Source organism: Prinia subflava, chromosome 1, assembly GCF_021018805.1.
Source record: "Prinia subflava isolate CZ2003 ecotype Zambia chromosome 1, Cam_Psub_1.2, whole genome shotgun sequence".
Classification (NCBI taxonomy): Eukaryota; Metazoa; Chordata; class Aves; order Passeriformes; family Cisticolidae; genus Prinia; species Prinia subflava.
The window spans coordinates 82,278,780-82,297,201 of record NC_086247.1 but is presented as its reverse complement, the minus strand read 5'-3'; the positions used below and the strand labels follow the sequence as shown (position 1 = coordinate 82,297,201).

Here is an 18,422-nt window from a genome sequence, read left to right as displayed (position 1 = left end):
CTTTTGTCTGGAGAATCGAAGATAGCAAACACTGGTCTCTTTGGATAGCTTTTAATTTTATGATTTTATTTGATAAAGAAACAAGTAGCTGGAGAGAACAATCTGTTTCCAAGAAAATAAATAGGACTGATCATCCTGTTTTTCATTCACTGTTCATCTTGTTAAAAGCAAGCATTCAGGATTAAAACCTGAGTTGTGCTTTAATTTAATGTTGAGGTTTTAATGCTGAACTTTCCAAACCTTCTACAAGTGTCACTGTGTTTTATACCTTCTGGGAATAAATAAATTACTTTTTTTTCTCCTTGCATAGAAGCCGATATTGTCAAAATACGAAGGGACATCTTCACGGAATCCTGTGTAGTCACATTTATACTCTAAACACCTCGAAAAGTACTAATGCCAGGGACCCGAGGTCCTTAAAACAACCTGTGAAGAGAGTGGAATTTTAGGGTGAAACTGAGAACACATCAAGTAGGTGCCTGCAAAGGTAAATTGAATTCAGCAGCTGCCAGATTCTGAGCATGGGTAACCAGACTGATCAGCAGGCACTCATTCCATGTGATAGCATTGCCCCTCCAAAGCCCATATGCCCCACAGTATGGCCCGAGGTGCTCAGACCAAATTAACACCTGCCTTGACTCCTGTGTAAAGATCCTGGCAGCGGATCCCATCTGCCAACACCACACTTCAGAACAGAGGACAGCTTGTTTTCAACAAGGAGGTATTTTCATTGGAGCACAGAGTCCTTATTCCCCACAGCACCTCAGAACAAGGACTGAATGTTCCAATTGAACTTCCCTCTTTATTTTCACCAGGCAAATCTCTCGGTGTGTTTTTATACTGCTGCTGGCACTGTCAAAGTTAAAATTGTACCTGTTTCATGGCCAAAAGGAGGGAGCTAGTCTACCTGGATGCCAGTCTAGCAGATATAGTCAGGACTACCTGATGCTCCAGGGAGCAACTTAAATTTTGCAAAAAGGCACTCTCTCACATACAGCAATCAACATCTTGAAAACAAACCCAGCCCAAAGCCCAAACACTCAACTGGCTCTGATGCAAGTGTTTGAAAAATCTTCTTGTGGGCAATAACTGTAACAAAAATCAGAATTCCTGCTGTGAAGCAAAACAAAAAAAAATTCAAAATTAATAAATACAGCTTGTAGATTTCACTAGCCTTTCTGAAAAATCGGCTTTCTAATTCCAGAGAACCTTTAATCCACTAAAGTAGAAGCATATGCTCTATTCTTAGCTGAATATAATCCAGTGGATAGCTATAATCACTTCAATAGAATAAGGAACAATAAGCCAATATGTACTGCAAGTCAGGCAAGATATTTATTTTGTCAGCAGTTGGAATATATAGCTGCTCATGTTTGTTGCTGTTTCACATTCATCATTACATTTATTTGCTTACTTACAAACTGGTATGAAGTGGTACTGCTCTTTCCAGCCAAATAAATTACAAACTATAGACATCAGAAACATTCTACAGAAATATGAATTCCACATGAATGGGACACAAGAATGGGGAGGGAGGGGGAGACAAAAAACAGTGCTCACTCTTGAAGATTTAAACCAAATTCTGCTGAGAGAGAGAGGATCCATAGGGTTGGAAATCTGTGCTGCCTGTTGTGCACAGTAACATATCCATCCATTCAGTTTAATATTTGCCAGGGAAATCGCAAAGCCCTCTCAGGCTACAGCAGCATATAATCTCCTTGAACGTTTTCCTGAGCTCCTGACTCCGGAATGCATAGATAAGTGGATCGATGATGGAATTGCACATGATGAGGATGAGGTAGAAGTTAAAGTGGGACATGAAGCACACACAGTAAGGGTTGTAGGGGCAGGAGATGTAGAAAATCAGGTGTAGGAAAAAAGGAGCCCAGCATACAACAAAAACTCCAATCAGGATGGTGAGAGTGATGGCCCCTTTCATGTTGGCCCCTTGGCGAACAGGGCCAGTCCCTGGAAGAACAGCAATCTTTTTTATGTGCATGCGAGCCATCATAAACATGTGGACATAGAGGGATGCCATGAGAATGAGCATAGTGAAGAACATGCTGATTAGGCAGATGATGACAACACTGCTGTCAGAGTAAATGATGAACAAAACGCCTGAGACTGTGCAAGCAGCCCAGATGCATGTGATGATAACCCCTACACGCTTCACTGTCATGATGTTATGGTACTGGAGTGCGTAAAAGATAGTAAAGTACCTGTCCACTGCTATTGAGAGAAGACTGCAAATTGATGCAAGCAAGGAACTGCAAATGACTGAGTCGATGACATTGTCAATGTTTATGGTAAAGCTCTGTGCATCTGTGTCTGTGTTGTTTAGCAGCGTGATGACAATGGTTTCTGATCCGTTAGATACGCTCACTAGCATGTCAGCCACTGCCAAGCTACAGATGAAGAAGTACATGGGTGAGTGGAGGTTCTTGTTCTTGGCTATCGCCACAATGACCAAGACGTTCTCCAGCAAGCTGATGATGCCCAGAGTCACAAACACTTCAGGAGATACAAAGAGTTGCTCATAGCAGCCTCCCGAGGAGTGGCCCTTTGCATTGGGCTCGCTGGCCCCTCCGTGCAGTCTGTAGCTGTGGTTCCAGAAATGGAGAGGCTGGAGTGTCCCACGATGCTGGGTGAAATTCATCTTATGGAGATCCTTTTTGGCTTCCTGCTTTTAAAATTCCTGTTCCTTTTGCATTCCTTTGAAAACCTTCTTTGGCTTTTCAGCTTGAAAAAAAAAAAAAAAAGAAAAATAAGCTATGACTGAGGCAGGCAGCAGTTCAGAACACTTTGACTACTGTGAAAAAATAAGATTTCAGACCCTGAAGAATTGCTTTACACCCTTACAGACAGTTTCTAATCATCATCACATTTACCTTGGTGATCTATGTCACAGTGTCCCAACAGTCTCTATGTTTGTATCAGATTCTCCCATGTAATCAGTTCCTGTTTAGTTCACTGGGATGCTGCAAGGCTTTTTTGGTGTTTTCCATTGAAGAGATGCGATCATAAAATGCCGAAGTGACGGCAGCGGAGCAGAAACTATTTTCAAACTGCAAGCACCAGTCTCTCTGTCAGGCACTGCATGCTGGCTGCCTGTTTTACCGTGTGTGGAAGAGAAAAATATTCAGGGCACTCTCCGCCTCTGCTTTTCTTTCCAGCCAATGGGACTCAGGAGCCGCAGAAAGTGGAGGGGCTGCTGATTCTGAGCCTCTGCGAAACATCGCACAGCACAGAGGGTTCAGATGCAGCACGAGTTACCAGTAGCTACAGGAAAGCAGACAAGCTGCCAGAGATTGGCTTCTCTCTTTAGCTTCTCAGAATAATATTTCAATACTGATTTTCAATTTGCAAAACTTTCAGAATTGTACTAGCAATCTTACGGAATTCTTGCAGCTGAAGTGATAGGTTTTATTTTTCTGAATTCTGATTTACTCTTGCTCTTTCTGTAGCATAAACTTGTTCTGCCTTGTATGTGTGGCAAAATAAGAACAGGAAAGGGAAGCAAAAGAATATATATTTCCTCTTGGACCTCCTCCCAAGTCCCCTTTGCCTTGCTACTTTTCTATTCCTTAGCTGTCCATTTCCAAGATGTGTTGCAAGGTTACATTATACTCTCTAATAAGATTCTTATAATTTTTAAGATATAGAGGCAAGATAAGGATCAAAAACAACATGAACCAAAGTCACAAATGGCTTAATAAGCTGTCCTAAATAAAGTAGTTTTTTTCCAGGTAATAGACTTTTTAGTAATCTTATTACTGAGAAGGAAAAGATGCTAGAGTTCATTGCAGAAGCCCTGTCACCATCAAGAATTAAGATACTGGGCAGAAAAATAAAATTCAGTATTTAAAATAGGTGAATAAAATCAGCAGGAGACAAAGTTGGAACCTGTAAGAAATAGAGCTCATATAATGCTAATGACACAAAAGCATTAATAAATCTCCTAGAAAGCATATGGCCCAGGAGCCCTGGAAGCACAGAGATATCCCTGGGCTTACTGGGCATGAGCTGAAAGTCAGCTTGTGTGCAGTCTGTCAGGAAAAGGCCTTGAGAATAAGGAAGAAAAGAATGCCAAAGTAACATGAAGAGACAGGACAAAAGTTGTTTTGCTGTTACATCTTCAAGCATTGCAACTGAGGATTGACAAACAAGTACGCTGAACAAAGCCTAAAAGACAAATGGATTTTAAAGGCCATAGGAAAGTTAGTCACTGCACCTGAGAATAATGTTTTCAAGGAAATTCTTTGAAAGAACATTTCCAGTGGACTACCAGGAAGGCTCTGGAGGGGTCTGTATCTGATGCAAACGTCTATTTCCTATAACATCTCTAAATGTTTTCATCCTCAGTGCCTTAGCTGGTTTTAAAGTCAACCAGCAAATAAAGACATATAGGATGACAGAATGCATGTAGATGCACAACTGTCTGTATTTAACATCTCAGCATCAGAATGAAGTGTGATTTTACTTTCACATTTGGATTTGCTGTAGACCTATGGTTATGAAGACCTATATTGGAAGAAAAGCCTCAGTCAATTTTTTCTGGGCCCTTTTTCAGATAGATTGCTTCATAGAGTAAAACATAAACCACCAAACAGAATAACTTGTGGCACAGGAAATCCCACATTTATCAGTTTGGAATACATCATTTACCAGAAGCACGCTTGAAATGGAATAGTTTGCTGCTGAAAGGGTGAGATTTGCTTTCCTGTCAAGACATAATGCAAGCCAGAATTCAAAAAGATTTTTTATCTTGTTAGTGATCCTCAGGCCACCATGCAGTATTCACTAACTCCTGCCACAGACAGGACGTGCACGCCCAACCCTTAAGGAACAGAACTACAGAAAAATTGTATAGAGACTGATGCGGGAGAGAAGCATCTCCCCAGATAAAATGTGTAGTCTTCAAGTTATCCCAGGGAAACAGTCACTCAGCATCCCTTCTTTCATGAACCTCTCCATGCTGGAAGTGCCCACGACACAGGGATCTCTCCTTCACCTACTTAGGTGGACCTAGATCAGGTGAAGTTTTGCAGAATAGAGAGAAGCTTCCTTCAGGGGGTACTGCCCCATTTGTTGCAATTATCTGTCTGTCTATTCCCCTCCTGGCTCCTCCCTTTCTCTGCACATTATCTCCATTCTCATCCCCATTTACCTTTTTATTTGCTCTCTCCACCCAGAAGCTATCCAGATGATGCTCCATTTCGATTTTTCACTGAATGTGTCATAAAAATATAATATTGGTTACAACAATGGAAAGAAAAGCTTGCTTTTTTCCCACCCACAGCCATCACTCCGATCCAAATTTCTGCCTATGCTCTGCATTCTTGGGGCACATTTGTTTTGGTGTTGACCACTCATATTTGTGGCATGACATTTCACGACTGGAGGCAGCAGACTTAAGGTAGCTTAGCAACTTAATTGAAGCAATGAAGAGGTGATGTGCCATCAGCCTGCTCTAAAAGGTAAAACAAGCTATATGAGCACTCTTTTAAATGGGACATGTTGTATGTACATCTAATTACTTCCATGGTAAAGGAGGGATGCATGTCTCAGCCTCCCATTTAATAAGAAATAAACCATATAATGCTAAAATTGTTCTAAGTATCCTAGCTCTCTCATGCCTGAAGACATGTTAATATTTCAGTTATCTATTTTAAAGATGATAGGAGTATTGTGTAACAGATATTGCCTAAATTATTTCTTAAATTTTAAAAACTAAAGCTGAGACAATATTTCTTTTAAAAGTGGTGGCTTGCAAGCTTTTCAGCACCATGGAAAACCAGCCATGGTTGCAGAAAACTAGAAACTGATAACAGTGATATACTAATATGAGCTCCATTTCTTAAGATAAATAAATCATCAAAAAGTATTTGAGCAAAGTCTCTCCTTTTAATATAACTCCCCCATGTTCTATGCTCTGTTTGCAGATGCTCTTTGACACCTGCCTTCCAGACAGGGTTAGAGTCATCTCCACCTCCCAATATTTTTGAGAGATTAATTATCCTCTGGCAGTTGAACTTGAAAGTCAGATAAAAGCATTCACTGAAATCAATGAGCAATCCCAAAAGTGTTACAAGAAGACAGGCAGAAACATGAGCAGGCTGTACAGGTCCACTGTGGGAGAAAAAGAAAAGTAGAGGGAGTTCACCCAGGCCCTTTCTTGCTCAAATGCAGAGTGTGTGAGATCTCTTTGAATACCATGAACGTGTTACTCAAGAACAGAGATAATATTTAGCACTCTGTGTCTGTAAGTGGAAATAGAGGAGTGGCTGTGAGAAGCTGAGTAGAAGGAAGAACCAAAGAAACAGGTTATTAACATTTAATCAGTCCCTTGGCATTGTGTGAGTACTGGTACTGTTCAAAGGGTGATGCTGCATTTACATGCACAAGCATAATTCATGGACGAGTTTGATTACATGGGCCCAGATCCAGATTTTCTGTGCATTCAGAAACTCATGTGTATCACTACAGTAAAAACTGTAGTATATTTTACCATGCTTGTTTTGAAATTTAAAAAAAAAAAAAAGAGCCAGGCAATAGCTCTTAGGAAGCCTCTACGTGGTTTTAGTCCGCATCACCTCTCTATGTTACAGAGTGGCAAATTCCACCTAACACTCAAAATATCCACCAAAAATTATTAAAATAATGCCATGTACTTCCACCTCCTACCCACAGATGTCTTTGGAAGAAAAATTTCTTTGATTCTTCCTGGTTCACCAAATTAGCCTCAGAACAGTATGGGGACACTTATTTGTTCACATTTTTGCACCAGTAGTTTTCTCTCAGTCTCACGACATCCCTCTGGATCGAATCTCTCTTCTTTAGTCTGTCCACCATTCACACCCTCAATTTACTACAATCTGAAAATCTCTAGGTGATGCATTCTGTATTAACATCCCTGTTAGTGATGGAAATATAAAAAAAATCATTCCCTAACTCTGTTGTTTCCCAGTGTTCAGGATTTTGATCACTATCTTTTGGGATCATATGCAAATAAAAACACTGGTGGAAAACCAGTGGGAAACTGGTCTAATACATTTTCACCTAGAATTTTGTCTTGGGGCACTGATTGCCTCATAATCTTACTCTTAAAGTGAAAGGAATTTTTAAATCAAGGAACTTCTGTGTTGAGAGCAGGAGTCTCGGTAGCTTGTCTCTTGTCCTCATGTCTGCTAGTTACAAGAATAGGAGAACTGTTTAGTCAGTCTGGAGACTGAAAGCATATAAATGATGAATTTCTGGAAAATTATACACTTGCACTTGCTTGAAAATGCTGTAAATTTGCAGAAGTGGAATGCTTTTCATTAAAATGGCATGAGAAGCACAGAGGCTTTAAACACTGAGCTGTTTAAATCTGATCTCATTGCTATTTTAGATGATAGACATTGTGATCATGGGTACTATTAATTTGCAGACAATGCAGCAATCACTATCCCTGTAGTTTTTCTCCTTCATCACATCTCTCACAAACAATCAATTTTCCTTTTCTTGATTGTAGATTTAGGTGCTTGTCTGTTCAGACTCATCTGAAGCACTTTGTCCATGTGACTCCACAATCTCCTTGGTGTTAATATCCCTCTCCAAATATCTCTCAAAAAAAAACCACATGGCAACATCTGGATTTAAGTATAAAATAAATATTTCCATCAATATAGATCAGCAAATTAAAAAACAATAATACTTTTTTTTTAAATAAATAAGCCATTCTTTAAATGAGTTATGATGTTTAATAATAAGCTAACCTGGTAATTTCTTTGTTCATGATATTTGAACATAAATATAGCAGATGTAATACTTCTGACATTTACACACACTTCTTCACTCCTTTTATGCACCTGACAAAGAAGTTTCCAGCACTACCATTCTTTCTCTCACTTTAGATCATGAGATAATTTTATATTATGAAGTTTGAAAAGATCTTCACTTTTCTAGTTTATCATCTTCACTTTTCTGTCATAATGATATTCGCTTTTTATCGCTCTGAGAAATGCAGTAACATTTTATTCTAGCTGAAAAACAATCTAGTCAGTCCAGCTGTCTAACCACGAAAAATGGTATGCCTCATTATAACTGAGAATGAGAAGTAGAGAGCCATGGCAGAAAAATTGACATATCATCATCTAAAGAAAGCCCAGGATTGCACTGTGGGGGAAAAGCAACTGTTTTGTATGATGCCAAATCACTTCAGTTCAGTTTCTCAGAAAAGCCTGCTGAGTTGGGTAAACCCAAAAGTTAGTATGAGATGGAAAGCTACTAACTTTGAATTTTTTTTTCCAGTCCACTCACCTCTGAGTGTGCTGTTATTCCAATGGAAAAGTCAGACATTACCATGTCATCATTTCTTTAGTAGCTTTACAGGAAGGGAGAGTGTTGCAGACAGGCAAAAGATGTTATAAAAGAAAGGCCTCATAGGATCAGGCCTTGCTCTGCTGAATTACCAAGCTAGCCTGTCACTTATTCTAAGTGCAGATAGCTTTCAAGTTCCCATGCGAAACAATCTTGGGCATGAGAATTCACTTGCATAACAACCTGTTCTTGGGGAGAAAAATAGGTCTGCACCTGCATAAACAGCAGATCTGTCCTATGAGAATCAGTGAAGAAAATATGTAAATGTATCCAGAGAGAGAAAGTTTGATAGATATGTACAATAGCCCTCACTGACCAATGAGCTGAGTTTCACTGTATTGCTGACCAATTAGGTTTAACACAGTGCCTTCTGATATTTCCTAAAATTATGAGCTTTGTAAATAAAAAGGAGGCTTTTCTGCATGAAGAAACTGAGTCCCAGCTGATTTATTACAACAGAAGAGTTGTGTACTTGGTGGGCACTGTTCAAGATGCATAATTTATGCCTGAAGGGGCTTGCATACATGCATACATACTATTTCTGAAAAACAGATTATTTTAACCCTTATTGAATGTTCTGCACAAAATCTTGCATATATATATATATTCATATTCTATATCTGCACAGTGGATTTTCACAGTTTCCATTCATTTTGGTAGCTCCTCCAAGCACTCTGTTTCTTAGCAGAGATATTGAAGCAGTCCTGGACAGAGTCTGCAGGGAGTGCTTAAGCTACTTGTTAACTGTTTCCCTCCATAGGAGCTCTTTGAAGCAGCTGGAAGTCCCAGAGTCATAATCTAGTATAAGACATAAAGCAGATGCACCAAGTGATGTGATAAGTGAGTGATCCAGCCAGCAGCAGTGTCAGGACAGGACTAGATGAAAGGACAAGCCTGAGAGTAATTCCCCGAGGTAAGTGCATCCTCACTGACACAAAACCCAAAATTGTCAATGTCTTCTCTGAGAACTGGGCACAGAAGGGGAAAGTACAAAGTGTCTAGACTTTTGAAGTGTTGCAGTGTGTCTGCAGTGATTTGATTTTCTGACAACCTCTTTGCAACAATCATCAGCTTGTGGTGAGAATAATACCCCCTTTCATCTTGTGACAACTGTTGTTCCTCCTTTGAAGATCTCAGGTACTTTAAAAAGTTTGAGTTAAGATTATATTGATAATGAAGCTGATCCACTGGAAAGCAGAAATATTTTATTTTCAAATATCTTATAGAGAAGTCTTCTAAAATTCAGGGGCGTGAACCAATTCCTGTTTTTGAATAGCAGAGCTGATCTGGATCATTACTGAAGAACTTCTAGCCCTCACTGAATGGTTATTTTTCATGAACTCAGGAAGAGTCAACTTTCTTCACTTTTCAGGTATGCCCTATAAATGATTTTCTTCTCTACTCACGGCACACAGATTTTTTGGCTTCCTGTGACAGAGGCCGATGACTTTCTGCCGTAGCAGACTCTCATGAAAATGACACAAGCTTGTGTCTTTATGGTGTTAAAACTCAAACTCTCTTTCTAGAAAAAAAGAACAGAAGGGAGAGAAGGTAACCATGGCAGAAGAGCAACACTTGAATCAGCTTGATGGCTGAGAAGTCAGCCTGGACTAGGAGATACTTTTACTTCAACAGACAAGATGGGACTGGTGGCAGTCTAAATCCCAAAAGTGAGTTAAAGATTGATAAGGGCTCAGAGGCAGTCTACAGAGCTGTAGATGAAGGTATATCACCTTTGAGAAGTGACCAAGTGTTATGGGTTGGCGCTGGCCAAATGCCAGTGCAGCCATGAGTGTATGTTTTTCCTAATGAGCTACTGTGTGATGTGGTCAAGAACAGAGCAGAGCAGGCCTAAAATTTGAAATAGAAAGACAACTTTATTAAACTACATAACAACAGACAATAGAAAAGAAAAGAAAACCCAAACACCCAGAAACAGAAATGAAAACCTCCCAGAACTTTTCTTCTCCTCCCCCCAATTTCCATCCCTTACATGTTCAACAGTTAACACTTGCACATTACCCTCATCTTACTTGCTTAAACCTTCCACAACCCTGCGTTCCCCATCAGTCATCATCCCTTAAAAAAAAACAATCTTCAATCCATCCAGGGAGAGAGGAGTCTCTCTCGCACCACAGACCCCCCACAGGAAACACAGGTCCACCCTCCCGTGTTCCCATGTCACCCATGGCACCGCCCGGAGAAGTCTGCCAGGGTGACACCCTCCTTTCCATGTCCAGTGCTCTCACCACCGTCCATGGACCCAAAACCGCATAAAGGGCTCTTTTAAGGATGCTTGGCCAAGTACCAAAAACCAGCCATCTTCTCATATTGGGACAGCAGTCCCCCCCACATTTACCCCTGGGGCCGAGGGTTCCAAGAACAGGCCACAAAGTCTTTGGTTTTGAACCAAAATGCATCCACCCCAATACAGTCTTATTTATGTTCAGGAAAGTCCAGGGTCCGTCTATGGCTAACATTACACAAGAAAAGTCCAGCCCAAAAGCCACTCCTCTTCCTCTCTAGCTGATCTGGGGGTCTTTTCCATCGTGCTTTATCATCTCTGTCCCAGGCTGTCCCTTTCTATTCTGAAACCACCAGCCATGAGAATCAATGTCTGGGAACAGTTCTCCTCTGCCTCAGAAAGAGTTAAAAGCTTTGATCTCCCAGCAGGGCCACAGGCTCAGGCACTGGCAGGCTCCGGCAGCTCCCACACGCAGCAGCAGCAGCTCGGCACCTTCTCCCTGGGCAGGGGGAGACGGGACGGGGGGGGAGACAGGACTGAGGATGGGGGAACGGAAGGCACCTCCAAAGTTCTCCATCCCTCCATCCTGGATGGGGCTGGTTCAGCTCCAGTCCTGTTCTCTCTCTCTTTCCCCCCTGGGGCCCCGGGCCTACCTCAGCCTGACCACCTGGCCCCCCTCCCCCACCCAGCCTGGTCAGCTGGGCAGGGGAAGGGGGAAAAGATGCTCCTGTCCTGAAAGCGGAGCCAGAAAGAAGAAGTCAGTCTGGGAGTCCGTGCTTTTAACCCCTTGTGTCCTCATAGGTGTGTCCAACCCCTCAGTGGGCACCGAAGGTGCCACCATTCAGACCTGACCACTGATTGGTTTGACCTCACCTTCCTGAAACTTTCCCCTCAAACCAGGATACCAAGAAAAGCCCCAGAGTTCTCAAGCTGGATTGAAATTCTTTAATGTATTAGTAATATTTTATCTGTCTTGGTACAGTAAAGAGATTTTGTTGAAGCTAAACATTTAATTGTCAGACTAGAGGGTTGTTTGAAACCTTTGAGAGTTAAACAAGGAAAAAACAAAGTACCAAAGCATCCTCACATGCCATAGGTCAGATTTTTCAATGACAAGGGGAGTCTCTGCAGCTGTGTAAACTAGGATGTCAAACGGCTTTTTTGGATGTCCAGTGGGCAGACTCATTCAGCTAGTCCCCTACTCCAGAGTGAATCTTACTGTGGCACTGTGTGAGCAACAGAGATGACTTTTCTTCCTCATGTCTGCAAAAATGAGGCAGAGAATTGTAAATGTGGGATGCAAGGAAAACAAAGCCAATTTAAATGCATGCTACATTTCCTTTACAGTAAAGCAAAAAGAAAACAAAGCTAAAATCTCTCCAAGGACTGTTAGGCTGGACAAACATATATCAATATGCCAGCATGCAACACCTTAGGATACTGTGAATTGCTGCAGATAACAACAAAAAAAAAATTAGAAGAAAAAAACCTGAAAATGTTAAAAAATTAATCAGGTAAAGAAAATCACAGGAAAATTAGGAAATTTTGTAAAAAATGCCCAAGGAACCAAAACCATTTTTCATCACCCTGGGAAGCTTTTATTAGCTCACTCAAAATTTACATGCCAGATAACTACATCCTGGGAAGAACTGACTGATTCAGGTTTCTTTCTGAGAAAGGCAACAATTTCCAGTAATTGTTGCTGATGGTATTAAATAGAACTTCTTTAGCAAGTTATTTTAAGAACAAATCCTACAGTGGTTTTTTTCTGATTGTTTTTGAACTCAGATACACAAGTTATAATTAAATCATATTGTGTGTTTTCCTAAAAAATTCTGTTGCATCCTCATTTCTTTAATTTATTAAATTAAAAATTCTGAACTTCTTTGAAAGACACCAAACAAGCATCTTTTTTTTTCTGCCTTTGAGGAGGTTTTCTTTATAATTTTAGAAAATATTTTGAAGACAGAAGGAGAATAGTAAAACAGAGGAGTGAACTAGCTCATTTGTACTACTAAATCTGTATGATTTATCACATGCTTAGGGACAGATTAATTCAGTTATGCTGCATCATGGCCAGAAGTATAAAGAATGAGAAAGTTGCAACACTGCCTTAAACAAAGCCGTAGTTTCCTTATGAGAACTCTTCAGCAAAATGGAGTACTTCTTTTTACTTCAGGTTATATGAGACATTCTTATAGCTGATAGAGCAGCTGAAGATCCCCCGTGAAACCCACAAAGGTTCTGAGAAACAATGAAAAGCAGGCAGAGAAGGAAAGCAGACCTCACTTCAGCTGAGAAGCTACTGATGGAAAGAGCACAACCTTCCCCATCAAGTTTTCTGAGTGTAGATGTATGTGTGACTTTCATCTATTGGGAAGTGCAAGCAGTGCTAAGTCCTGATAGGTTTTTATTTTAAAATAGCTCTTATAAATATCTCTCTATATGGCTAGCTAACAGTACGAAAAGGATTTTCTGCAACAAAATGTAAACAACTCCTTGTGAGGTTCATCACCTTTTTTCCTACCTCTCCTAGTATAAAATCCACACAAATTATAGTTAGCAAGGTCACCAAAATTCAAGCAAGTGATTTTCTGCATTAAAGTGATTAAAATCACTCTGAGGCAGAAAGTAGTTTTCCGTCTCAGAGTGATGAAGAAGTGATGGAAGACATGTAATTCATTTTAATTAATTTACAGGAGAGAAAAGGGAAAAAAGGGTGAAGTATTACAGGTCTGTTTTAACTATCAGATATGGCAATGTGCTCCCACTGCTTGCTGTATGACAGTGCCTAAGTACTTTGTATTAAACAAGCAAGCAATTTAAAGGCCAGTGACATTTTATTTCAGGTGAATTCTCTCATATAAAATATATATTATTTTCTTTACATCTTACACTACCTTCCCAGAGACAATTTTCCTTACGTAGTGACATGGAATTAATGAAAGTAGTGGACTGAAACCTTTCTAATGCTTTTTGAAAGTCAATGGCATGAAGGAAAGTTTGTTTAAATACTTGATCTGCAGAATTAGCAGTCTGTTCCTCTTAATCACAGGATTTCACCTTAAGTGTTTGAGATATTTATTTGAAGGAATCAAATGAACATGGAACCCCACTGTCATAGACAACAGGAAAAATACAATCTATTCCTCAAAGAACAATTGTCATCTCAGAGTGGATTGAGTACTCTATGGAAAATAATCTTTTCCTGGCCTCTACAATCTTGACCTAAATGACAAATTTACAATGCACCCAGTCTCACAAAACAATCAATGTGGTGCAGTTTTCACTATTCCTATTAATTCAAAGCATTTTCTGGGATCTCTAGTCATGGAAACTTCAGCTAGTCAACTTCAATCAAAATTTTAAAAGACAAGACATTTAAGGAAAAGGTCAAACTTCATGAGAGGCTTAGCTCTTTAGAGGTTTTTATTGCTTGCACCATGTGACATTTTCTATCCTACACAGAGTTTCTAAGCCAGCACTGCAGGAGTCAGTGGCAGATACAATTAACAAGCTACATTTCGGGACAAGTTTCTTGAAAAAAATTACTAGTTTTATAATGCTACCAAACTCTCATGTATATTCTAGTTTAACTTGTGGGTTTTTATTAATTTCTTTTATGCTTTCTAGCCCAAGGGGTCTCCCCTCTTCAGTGTTTGTGTGGTAGGTTTCTTATCTTCAGCCTGGGTTACTGTTCAGATTGCTTCTTTGAATTCACATAATAAATACCCCTTACTTTTTCATGTCTGCATTCCATTCATTTGCTGTTTTGAGATGAACTAAAAGTGGTGGTCAGACTTAGTACCTTATGGTCAGAGAGACACCTGCATTTCCTACTCTGCCATTGCTACATTCCTCCAGGAGTTGTGCATTCTCCTCTTATTTCATACACAGCAGGGAATCATAACTTTGTCTAATTCTACCTGAGCTTCCCAGTCAGGCTGAGACATTTCCTGGAACTTGTTAGAACATTTACTTTTAAACCTTCATTTGAATCATGTCATTTTCTGAAATACCAATTCAGTTCCATAAGTTCTTCTCAGGGTCTTGGAAGGTTATTCTAAAAAATGTAAAGGAAAAAAAATACCATAAAATTTATTTTTTATTTTATTTTATTCTCAAAAGTAATGCTCTGAAACTTTTTAATGACATCATTTTAGAAATACAATGTCTTCTGTTGAATATATTGCTAAAACAATATACAAAAAATATGTTGTGAATATATGAACCTTTTTTCATTCCTCAGTTGTGGGAGCTCTTTTGAAATCAAAGGAAAAAATTGTATTAATTCATTAAATGCCTATCTTAGGTATAATTATCCCAAGTCTAGCTTTGTCAGCCATCTTTCATTTAGGCTAGGACATAAAAACCAAAAAAGACAGAGGAGTGTATGTTTCTATTCATTTTGCCAAATAACTGAGAAACCAGTAATCTATCCTTAGTGACAAAGACTATAATTATTCCATTTTTTATAAAATTGTCAATTTACAATGAACAAGATAAGCTTTTGCCAGATTGTACTCTTCAAAGCAACAGAGAATAAATGAACTGAAATTATGTGTCCTAAGAAACTATCCTGCTTTATGTAAATACTGTGTGGATGAAGGTTTGGGAGGAACACACCAATTCAACTAATGTGCAAATTAATCCCTTTGCATCTTCTCTTGGCATAAAGCTGGAATTCTGCACATGAAATAGAAGCTTTTGTTTGTATGAAGTTCAGCTTCTGTTTGTCAAGGTAAGAGTTTGCTTAACTTGTTCTTGAACTGATTAAATACAATTTCTTTGTAAGCTCTTTGTCACAGATAAAGTGGGAGCAACAAATTCTATTAGAGGAGCCCTCCCATGGAGTCATGAGGTGCAGAAAGGACCTCCTTGCTTTCTAAGGTACCTCTCAGACAGGAGCCTGGGGGGCACCTGGATCCAGTCTTAGGCACAGTCTTTGTCAAAAGCTTCAGTAACTTTTTCCCATAGGATTAGAGATGGCAAATCAGATATATTTATATAAAATTAATTATTTATTTTGAAAAATGATTAGACAAAGGATTGTAATCAGAATTTTTTGCTACCCAAGATAAAAGCTCAAACTATCTGTCGTGTATAATACAGTATAGTGTGCTTTATAAAAGCAAATATATTAAAACAATGATATTAAAGCTAGCAAAAAGAAACAATTATTAAGTAGAGATCAATGTAACTCACCACATCCAGGCTTGTGGGCAGATTTCTTTCACTCGACCTTGAGGAGTTTCCTTGGGAGGGAACATCCCTCCCACTTCAGGGGAGGGAACATCATACTCACACTCTGAGAAGGAATATGTTAGAGGAACCTACAGTGTGACAGTGGACTGGGCTCTGATAGTGTAAAGCGACTGCCTGCCAGTCATATGTCTCCAGGTCAGCTTGGCAGCTTATGTGCCAAACCTTTGCCTCACTGTCAGGATGTTAGCTTGTGGCTGATGAGCCAGACTGATTTCAGCAAATTCAACACCAAAAGCAGCACATGGCAGCCCCCTATCAGCCTACGAATGATAGCTCACAAAATAGGGCATTGTTGGAGCTGTTTGCCCATTTTCCAAAGGCAAAGAGTCCTGCTACACTCTCCTACTGCAAATGAAGGTAATGAGGAAAAGTATATTAAATTATTCAAGATGGATTAATATAATTTCATAAAATATTTTATTCACTGAAAAATCTTAACTCAAATTGGTGAAAATTGTCCACAAAACTGAAGAAGTATCATAGTAAATCCGGTCAAAGATATTTTGTAGCAAAACATACTTTTAAATATGTTTCATTTCTAATTTCAAAGTTTTCTGAGTAAAATCTAGCAAATTCTATTCTAAAAGAATAAATTTTTAAAAACCCTGTTTCTCCTTCTCCTTCTCCTTCTCCTTCTCCTTCTCCTTCTCCTTCTCCTTCCCCTTCCCCTTCCCCTTCCCCTTCCCCTTCCCCTTCCCCTTCCCCTTCCCCTTCCCCTTCCCCTTCCCCTTCCCCTTCCCCTTCTCCTCCTCTCCTCTTTGCAGTGCTTTGGGAAATCCTAATTCTTTTTTCAATGGTCTGAAATTCTGGTTCAGCCAAAACAGCCACCAAATCCTCGTAGTTAGTCACTCTATTACTTTGAGTTGATCAGGAAAAGTAGTATAATGTACCTGTGTGTTAGTATTTCTTTACATTGCCTGTCTGAGTGTGTATACTTAAGTGTATAAAATATATATTTTGGGGGCATTAGCAGATATTTCTGAAGTCAGACACATAATTTCAGCCAGGCATCACCTCTTAAAGAAGGGGAACAGATCCACTGTGATTGTGCTTCACTAGACAGTGGCAGGAGGCCCATCCATCAGGACATACCACCTGCAACAGCAACTAAAGCAAAAAGCTGCACGTTGAGCAATAGAAGGACACCATTGTTTTTTGCTGGCTGTACACTGACTTGCTGAATGCACTGAATGCTCTCTTTTTCTCTTTTAGAGTACATGGATTCTAAAGACAGGCAGAATAACTAGTTATGACTCAGAAAAGATGGCTTAAATAATGAGTTGGTCTGTCTCAAAGTTAATTCCCTAACAAAATATGCAGTGGAGTTTTGTTCATTTATTTCTCTGCTAAATGCCACCACAGGCAAATATATATACCTATTCCAGGAATGGATGTAGGGTACAGGGCCTGGGAGGAAAGGGAAAAGTAAAATATGTTACAGAATCACAGAATCCTCTGAGCTGGAAGAGCCCAAAGGATGATGGAGTCCAACTCTTAAGTGATTGGCCCATACAGGGATCACACTCACAACCTTGATGTTATCAACATCATGCTGTAACCAACCGAACAAACTGAACAAGCTGAACAAGCAAACCCCCAGCTACCACAAGGAGAATAATTTCAAATAGTCAAGCACTGCAATTATTGTCAGACTGTGTGTTGCACTGGAAAGTGCAAAGGTGTACCCGTACCTGGGCACATCTCCCACAGGGGTGCTCATGGCCGGTGCTGGAGGAGGAGCAGGGCACAGCCTGCAGCTGTGGCTGAGCTGCCATTGCATAACCATGCACTGGGATGTGAGTGCCCTGCAGGAGCCCCCCGGGGCTCTGCCTGTGAAGCTGCAGCAGCTGTGGTGAGTCCCGAGAGGAGCTGCCCCTCCGCTGGGGGTACCACTGCTGTGACAGAGCCCTTCTGTGGGAGTTGCTGCTTCCTGTCCTGGCCAGTAGGGATGCCCTGGGGCTCCTCTTGGAGATGTAGGGCCGTGCCCAGTGTTCCTCCTCACCCTGTCCACATCTTGTCAATTATCACAGTTGGCACTGTGATTCCAGGTCCAGTCCAGCCAGGCGGAGCGTGGCAAAGTATAAAGGGATGGGAACGATGGAGTTGCCTGAAAAATAAACTTTAATGGTGGTAAAAAAACAAATGCAGAGACCACATGGTCTGAGGGGCAGCTTCCAAAGGCATGGCTAGCTTAATAATATATAAGATTACCTCAGGGCAAGGCTCCAATCCCGAATGAAGGACAGGGACACAACCTATTACGGAACTGTTCTATTAGCATAGCAACTCCCATGGTTACACTCTTCTCACCATAACTTAACTAGATATCTCCTTCTCAGTATCCTATTTCCCATAGTTTTAGGTTGAAGTCTCCTGAAAAAGCTACTGAGGCTAGTTCGGTTGCCACAGTCAATCACTGTGGCGTGAGCTTCAGGCTCTTGGTGGGTCTTTGTACTGCCCTGAGATATTCATGTTTCAGGAAACCCTCCCATGCACCGTGCCGGGGCACCTGTGTGTGGTTTGTGCTGCCACAAGAGCTGCTCCGCTCTGC

At 40.3% G+C, this 18,422-nt stretch overlaps 1 protein-coding gene across 2 annotated transcripts; it reads right to left on the bottom strand.

The window, feature by feature from the left end:
* Positions 1-1,321: 1,321 nt before the first annotated feature.
* Positions 1,322-15,911, bottom strand: MC4R (melanocortin 4 receptor). Of its 2 annotated transcripts, XM_063420060.1 has the most exons (3): positions 15,812-15,911; positions 14,533-14,669; positions 1,322-2,739 (listed from the first exon to the last, which is right to left on the bottom strand). In XM_063420060.1, exon 3 carries the CDS (start codon positions 2,654-2,656, stop codon positions 1,661-1,663), a length of 996 nt encoding a protein of 331 aa, XP_063276130.1. In that variant the 5' UTR covers positions 2,657-2,739; positions 14,533-14,669; positions 15,812-15,911; the 3' UTR covers positions 1,322-1,660. The 2 variants fall into 2 exon arrangements, with proteins under 2 accessions (XP_063276130.1, XP_063276121.1); XM_063420051.1 differs by lacking the exons at positions 14,533-14,669; positions 15,812-15,911 and adding an exon at positions 2,889-3,242.
* Between the last annotated feature and the right edge of the window lie 2,511 nt (positions 15,912-18,422).

Coding starts and splice junctions, on each gene's coding strand:
- MC4R (XM_063420060.1), bottom strand. CDS start 2,656: ATGAATTTCACCCAGCATCGTGGGACACTCCAGCCTCTCCATTTCTGG.